We start from the raw sequence: 8,784 nt of genomic DNA on the forward strand, positions 1-8,784 counted from the left end.
GCTCACCATGTGGTATCAAGAACAAAATCCCATCCAGGTAAAAATCCAACTCCATATAGTTAGTGGTTGAAAACCAGCTGCAAGTTGTAACCTGCCTTTTCAAGATCAACTATATTTGGAGACTGAAAGTCAATTAGGAGGTGAGTTGAAACTCAAAAACTGCTTTTTAGAATATCTTGTTCTGAAAAAAATTATTGAAATTTGTTCTTGATTTAAACCAAAGTAAAAACAAAATTGTTGAGGCTTAATTAGGTGTGTCTTGATTTCTTATTATCCTAGATGAAGACTAAGATTAAGCCCGTCAATGACTTTTTGGTACTCAGCCATCAGTTGTGTATCTGCATACAGCAAAAGTGTTGAACTTGTGGAGACATTCGCAGTGGCTTTCATGTTTCTAGATCCTCTGTTTTGGAGAAGGAGAGATGCCTGGGTAGAGCTTATGGAGTCATGAGGTTACTGGTCAGAGGTACTTGGTCACGCCAACATTTTTGCACCAGAACAAAGGTCCAAGTCTCTAGACCCATGTCACATATAGCAGGAATGGGGCCGAATGGCGTCTGAATGATGAACCGACCCACATCCGAAAGTGTCGAGGTGTGGTCTGAAAACATCGGACAACAATCTCAGAGCAGTCCACACGGGAGGGCCCATTCTTGCGGCTGCCTCGAATGTTTTATACACTCAACAAAAATATAAACGCAACACTTTTGGTTTTGCTCCCATTTTGTATGAGATGAACTCAAAGATCTAAAACTTTTTCCACATACACAATATCACCATTTCCCTCAAATATTGTTCACAAACCAGTCTAAATCTGTGATAGTGAGCACTTCTCCTTTGCTGAGATAATCCATCCCACCTCACAGGTGTGCCATATCAAGATGCTGATTAGACACCATGATTAGTGCACAGGTGTGCCTTAGACTGTCCACAATAAAAGGCCACTCTGAAAGGTGCAGTTTTATCACACAGCACAATGCCACAGATGTCGCAAGATTTGAGGGAGCGTGCAATTGGCATGCTGACAGCAGGAATGTCAACCAGAGCTGTTGCTCGTGTATTGAATGTTCATTTCTCTACCATAAGCCGTCTCCAAAGGCATTTCAGAGAATTTGGCAGTACATCCAACCAGCCTCACAACCACAGACCACGTGTAACCACACCAGCCCATGACCTCCACATCCAGCATGTTCACCTCCAAGATCGTCTGAGACCAGCCACTCGGACAGCTGCTGAAACAATCGGTTTGCATAACCAAAGAATTTCTGCACAAACTCTCAGAAACCGTCTCAGGAAAGCTCATCTGCATGCTCGTCATCCTCATCGGGGTCTCGACCTGACTCCAGTTCGTCATCGTAACCGACTTGAGTGGGCAAATGCTCACATTCGCTGGCGTTTGGCACGTTGGAGAGGTGTTCTCTTCACGGATGAATCCTGTTTCACACTGTTCAGGGCAGATGGCAGACAGCATGTGTGGCGTCGTGTGGGTGAGCGGTTTTCTGATGTCAATGTTGTGGATCGAGTGGCCCATGGTGGCGGTGGGGTTATGGTATGGGCAGGCGTCTGTTACGGACGAAGAACACAGGTGCATTTTATTGATGGCATTTTGAATGCACAGAGATACCGTGACGAGATCCTGAGGCCCATTGTTGTGCCATACATCCAAGAACATCACCTCATGTTGCAGCAGGATAATGCATGGCCCCATGTTGCAAGGATCTGTACACAATTCTTGGAAGCTGAAAATGTCCCAGTTCTTGCATGGCCGGCATACTCACCGGACATGTCACCCATTGAGCATGTTTGGGATGCTGTGGACCGGCGTATACGACAGCGTGTACCAGTTCCTGCCAATATCCAGCAACTTCGCACAGCCATTGAAGAGGAGTGGACCAACATTCCACAGGCCACAATTGACAACCTGATCAACTCTATGCGAAGGAGATGTGTTGCACTGCATGAGGCAAATGGTGGTCACACCAGATACTGACTGGTATCCCCCCCCCCAATAAAACAAAACTGCACCTTTCAGAGTGGCCTTTTATTGTGGACAGTCTAAGGCACACCTGTGCACTAATCATGGTGTCTAATCAGCATCTTGGTATGGCACACCTGTGAGGTGGGATGGATTATCTCAGCAAAGGAGAAGTGCTCACTATCACAGATTTAGACTGGTTTGTGAACAATATTTGAGGGAAATGGTGATATTGTGTATGTGGAAAAAGTTTTAGATCTTTGAGTTCATCTCATACAAAATGGGAGCAAAACCAAAAGTGTTGCATTTATATTTTTATTGAGTATGTGCGAAACACTTGTGGCTCAGTCCAGGTGGGACATCCATTGTACGGCAGTGAGTGTGCAGTCTGAGCGCAATCCCACTGCAATCTACTGGCATGTCCTGCTTGTGCCATATACGTGCACCTCCACTGGATCCTGTTCAGGGAGCGCAAAGGAGAGGTTGGTATACAACATGTATGTGGCACGCATCCATCATGTGAAGTGGATGTGGACATTGCACAATCAAATTCAAAGCAACGTCTGTTACTGCAAGTCAATCCGTCATTGTGCATATCAGAGAATCAGTGCAGCGCCCGCTACGCAGTTGAACAGGATGTCACCCCTGTAATACACACATTATGATATATTCACCATCGAACTCTAGCAGAGGAATGACGGTGGAACTGTTTGGCCATCACATGACACCATAAAAAACATGTAAAATCATTTCTGGTATGGCCCCAGGTGCGTGTCACAGCGCAGAGCGGACACTGGCCAGACGCTGCAGTCCTCCTCGCCCCGGCTGCATCGTGTGTTGACAGTATCGGCTCACAAATGCCTCGTCCAACACGGCATGAATATATCTCATGTCAGGCGTGCCACAGGATGGAGCGACTGCGCCTTGAAGTTTGATTTTTTTTTCCCCATTGCCGTTGGATTCTGTTTGATTCCTGCTCATTCTTGTTATGTGTGACGGGAGTCTTAGTGTTCTACTGCTTCCTGTCAGGCTAGTATCTCACTAGATCCTGACTGGTGAAGAGCAGGTGTCAGACACAAAATCACCCAAAACAAGTGAATAGGCGGAATCTCACTGAACTGGTCCTCCTCACACGTGTGCACATGATGGCCGTGTGGGGAAGAACATACGGCCACAAATCTCAAGCAGTCTGCACACATATCTCGCGAGAGCCACTCCCATGATGCATGGTAGACAGAAAAGTTGAGTGGCACTGGCGCAACCTTTACAGATGCAAGGATTTGAGCATGAATGCTGTGCGGCACTCTCATGGATGTTCAATGCTACTGTCATGGCTGAAATGACAATACATTTGTGCACATAGTGCTCAGGATGGATGTGAACTATTACATTGTTATTACGTGAAAGATGCTGCGAAAATTCCCCCAACCTTAGCCAGAAAAAGCACTATAAGCAATAATCAGAATAAACAAACAAAAGGTAAAGTGTGAACAACCACTCACGGACTTGCATAGTGATGTCCAAAGAACTGCTTCTCATCAGTATTATTATTCTGTGTTCTACTCTCCTCTCCTTCCAGGAATCACCATACAGTCCTTCGCTGGCCGGGTTCTGTGATCCTTTGGAAGTGCTCAGATGAAAATAAAAGAATGAAACACACAGGTGCTGTCCAGCATGCTGTCCATGCGTGCACGGGGGTTGTCACTGGCCTGGCAGCAGTAAACTTATTCCCATTGCAGTCCTCAAAAAATGAATTAATTAACAAATACAAGAGAAAAACACAACAAATCCGCTTTGTGCAGCTTCTCCACGGCTAGAGAGGATGTGTCCAGCAACCTGATGCACGTGCTCAGCCAGACTGTGTGTTCACAGCCGGGCCACACATAAAACTTATGGTGCGGCTCCTCTTTGGCCAGACAGGACACGTCCAGCCCACTGACATGCGTGCACGCCGAGTGGATGCTGCAGAGCCAGGTGGCTGGAGGCTGCTAGACTCGCTCACCTGTCTCCAGATGCGCTGTTCCTCTCTGATCATATAAAAGAAAAAGTTTGTGTCAACCCCTCATAAGTTGCCTCACATGTTGTGGAGACTACATGGAGGGTTTCGAAAAGTGTGTCTGACTATCTGGCAAAGAAGCTTCTTGTGTGAATGACCTAAGGGGATGACTAGATCTCTTTGGTACTAGGTCTCTTCAGAGACTGCTGGAATGGCTTTGTGTCAAAAGGGAAACTCAAGTGAGGAGTATGACTTTCTTGAAGGATCTAGCAAAGATGCCTCCATGTTGAGAACCTCAGCAGCTGGCCAAGGGGTTGACCACATTTTGCCTGGCTGTGGCAGACAGATGCTTAATTTTGAAAGGTAGAAGCAAGAAGGTTGAAGGGCATTTATTGTCATTGTACATATATGGATACCGACAGCGAAATGAGTCCTCTGCATTTAATGCATGTTAGGGTCCTGTCCCACTGGCGTTTAGGAGGATTTGCACATGAAATGAGGAGACAAAAGTTGAGCGTCCGCAACAAAGGTGGGCGGAAATGACAAATGTCCCGGGGTGGATCAGCGAATACATGAGGAAGAAAAACGGATATAACAGGGAACAGAAGCGAAGGCGACCGCGGAGGCGCCCCCATGAGGGGCACAGCGGCCGTGATGCACTCGCTCCATCCGTGCCCACTCTGTCTGCATGCGCGACATACCATTTGCGACCGTGATGTGGCCGTGCTGGGCACGCGTCATATCTGTTTTGCACGCTGTCCCGGTCCGCCGCCAAGCCGCGCCAACCCGCGCCAACCCGTCGGTTGCGGATATCAGCGGATGACGGGATATGCGGTGCGTTGGTTGTGTATGTCCTGGGTATGTCTTCAGTATGTGTTCAGGCAGTGATGCGGATCTCATCCGCAGCAGGATTTTTGAGCCGCTCAAAAATCCTGGCTGCGGACATGGGTGCCTCTGCAGATGATCACGGATGTGTTCGGGTGGTGGCCGACTCATACAGGAATGTTACACGGTTATTGCGGTTGTTTGGCAGATGTGGGCCACTTTTGTACGCATTCCATCCGCAAATCCTCCTAAACGCCAGTGGGACAGGGCCCTTAATTACAGCTAAAACTCCAACCAGAGGAAGATGAAGATTTTAACACTTGTTTGCAACAGATACATCGGTAACTGTCGGGGCATATTTACTCAAAAAACTGACTCATTAGATTGTATTTCCATTTAAAAAATATATGTCGTCCCAACTAAATTAAATTACACTATTATGCATGGATGTGCTTTATTTGAGTTGGGGCTACATATTTATATATTATTATTATATTTATTAGATGTAAATCCTGCACATAATTGAATTGAGTTTATCCAAGTGATTTTTTTTGAGTGTGGGTGGGACATATGCAGGTCTACTGAGGTGGATGTCATGCAGGATCCTAAACCATTCTGTGAGGTGCATGAAGGAACCAGCGGTTGCTCCCAAAACTTACTTGCAGTGACCAGAGCTACCATGTGATGTGAACATTGTCAGTTTTTTCTTTTATTTGAACAGAGACAGTTGCATGAACATGTTATAAATGGGAATCTGTGAACTGGCAAATTTCCTCAAAAAACTGACTCATAATATATGTAGCCCCAGCTAAGTAAAATTAAATTCTCTTGCATGGATGAGCTTTATTTGAATTGGGGCTACATATATTTATTAGATGGAAATCCTGCACAGTACCTGAATTGAGTTCATCCAATGAATCTTTTTTTTTGTGTGTGTAAAATTCTACATTGGATGAGTTAGAACCTGAATTGTCATGAAGAAGGTTCATAATTTTCACCCTGATATGGAATTTAAAATGTTAAGACTATTTATTTATGCAGCACTTTCCAACCATGAATGCAAAGTGCTTCCAAAATGAAAATACTGTAAGACAAAACAACAAAAAAACAAACAAAAACAAAACAAAACAAAAAACAAAAACACCAAATATAAATCATAGTAATTTTAAACATTACCATGTTCAGAAATAAAAACAAAAAAAAAAAATCATGCAATTTAGTAAAATATACAGTTATCGAACAATAACAAAACCATACTTTTTTATAGTGAAAGTATAAGGAATTGTCCATAAGGAACTGGACAGTGAAAGAAAGAAAGAAAAAGATTCTTTCAGCTTTAATTCAAAATATTCACATTAAGCATTTAGGAATTAGATCCATTTTATATATAGTACCTTTAATTTATTAATGTATACATCTACTGCATCAAATTACATTTACCTTATTGCAAAGCACTTTAAGCTGTATTTCTTGTACAAATAAGCAGTTTTTTCCTCCCTCGAGATAACTTTTGTGCAGGGTGGTGGTTTGGGGTTTGTTCGGAGTGGCGCGTCCCGCTGCTTGTGTGTCGCTGCGATGACACCTTCAGTCACACTAATCTGAGTTTGAGTTTCACGCTGATCACACGTAACGTGAACAGAACCTCCCCGTTTAGAAGGGAGTCCATAAAAGCACGATGCGTGTGTACAGTCCGCCGCCAGCAGGAGACACTCGGCGCGCCCTGAAGGACGCGGCTCTGTTCCACGGCGTCGACATGAGAGGCTCCACTGTGAACCACGCGTGTCGGTGTGGCTTCCTTATTTATCTCGTCGTGTCTTATACCGCTGCAGTCAGCTTCGACCTGACTGAGCTCAGGAACAAAGTTGCGAAAATTAAAGTGAATCCAAGAGGAAATCTTTGGGCTACAGGTAAGAACCGTCTCAACATGGAGATTCTTTGGATGACCAACATTTTCATTCTTTTTTAAAACGTGATCGCATTTTTCTGCCCCTGTAGTGTCATATGTCACACTTTAAGTTTGCATGAATTGGTGTTTTCTGTGATTCCTCAGGACATTTCATGGGTAAGAAGAGTGTGATGGACTCCACAGAGCAGATGGATGACGCGCTGGAGGTCGCCGTATCTGCGGAGCAAAGCGCAGTCAGGAAGCTGTTCCAAGTTCTGCAAATTGTGCTGCAAGCGCAGGTGGAAGAAAGCCGCTCCAAGCACCAGGTAAGGACATTTTCTCTGCAATCAAATAACCAAATCGAGGCTTTTGTGCGTCATAAACGCATTTTATGCACATTATGGAGCGTTCTTCTGTGTAAAGAAATGACTAAAACGATGCTTTTGTGAATCTTCTGCACATTCTGCGCAAATAAATTACCAAAATGACTGTTTCGTGCACCAATCGCTCATTCTCAGCACATTCTGCATGCATAAGGAAATTATCAAAATGATGTTTTGTGCATTAATGGTATTTTTTGCACATTCTGTGCAAAGAAATTAGCATAACTATATTATTTGTCCATTACTGGCACATTTTGCACACATTCGGGTGCATTTTCTGCGCAAATAATTTCCAAAACGAGGGTTGTACCTATGCATCAACTTCTTTTCTGTACATCCTGGAGCATTTTTCAGTGCACAAACATGACCAAAATGATGCTTTTGTGTGTCATTGTCAGATTTTCTGCACATTCTGATGCATTTTTCTGTGCAATGAAACACCCAAAAGGGTGGTTTTGTGCAAGTGGCACATTTTCTGAACATTCTCTACAAAGAAATGAACAAAACAATGCTGTTTTGCATTACCTTCACATTCTGGTGCATTTTTGCGCCAATCATTTACCATAATACTGGTTCTATTCTGTTTGCTCATTGTGGAGAATTTTCCTGTGCAATGACATAACCAAAAGGATTTATTATTATATTATTAATAATAAAAAAAATAATAATATGTATAGCCCTTTAACTAAATCTAAAGTGCTTCACAACAAACAATAACTTAAAAACAGCATATGCGTGTATGTATGTGTGTGTGTGTGTGTGTGTGTGTGTATATATATATATATATATATATATATATATATATATATATATATATATATATATATATATATATATATATATATAAATTACAGACCTTCAGCGAGCAGTCTTCAGTTGGACTTAGAGACCTCCACCCTTCCATCAATGGCATATTTTCTGCACATTCTTGTACATTTTCTGCACAAAGAAAGTAGCATAATTTTGCTTTCTGCATTACTTGCTTATTCTGTGCACATTCTGCGCAAAGAAATGACCAAAACAATGTTTGTGTGCATCACTACTACATTTCATGTACATTCTGGTGCATTATCTGTGCAATTAAGTGACCAAAATGATGCATTTGTGCATCATTAGTGCCTTTTCTGCACACTCTGTGGTATTTTATTTGCAAAGAAATGGCCAAAGTGATGATGTTGTACCTCATCGGATGTCATCTATGTTTCAGGAAGGGGAGCTGTTCATGAAGATTTTAGAAAACTATATCCAGAGCAGAAAGTGATGCAGCGCAGTCTGGAACCAAGACATGAGGCAGTTTTATTTACAGCTCATTTTGGAATATGCTTTATTTTGGTGGAATCAATATGGTACTATTGAATAAAGCTATTTATAATAAATAAAACTATTATTTGCACTGCTGACTCTTTGATCTGTGGAAGATAAAGTATATTATTCTGGTTGATTGCTTAATGCAGACCTTAATAATATAAACGCTTGTGCTTTATTAAAAGTCTGATTATTTCTGAAATATTCTTGTACAATTGAGAATTCAGAAATATAAACAGTATTCAAAAGCAAACATGCCTCACATGCTATATTTTGTTTATTTTTATTAGTTTTTTATCAGAAAGGTCTGTTCTATGTAATGTTTTTGATTTCATATGTGCATCCAGAAAGTATTCACAGCACTTCACTTTTTCACATTTTTTGATGTTACAGCCTTATTCCAAAATGGATGAAC

General features: G+C 42.5%; 1 protein-coding gene across 1 annotated transcript; it reads left to right on the forward strand.

The window, feature by feature from the left end:
- The first annotated feature begins 6,531 nt into the window (after nt 1-6,531).
- Nucleotides 6,532-8,457, forward strand: nmbb (neuromedin Bb). Its single transcript, XM_034187126.1, has 3 exons — nt 6,532-6,703; nt 6,847-7,007; nt 8,272-8,457. The coding sequence occupies exons 1-3, from the start codon at nt 6,550-6,552 to the stop codon at nt 8,323-8,325; spliced, it is 369 nt and encodes a 122-aa protein (XP_034043017.1). The 5' UTR covers nt 6,532-6,549; the 3' UTR covers nt 8,326-8,457.
- Nucleotides 8,458-8,784: the final 327 nt, after the last annotated feature.

The sequence above is a fragment of the Thalassophryne amazonica genome, chromosome 2 (assembly GCF_902500255.1).
Source record: "Thalassophryne amazonica chromosome 2, fThaAma1.1, whole genome shotgun sequence".
Lineage (NCBI taxonomy): Eukaryota > Metazoa > Chordata > Actinopteri > Batrachoidiformes > Batrachoididae > Thalassophryne > Thalassophryne amazonica.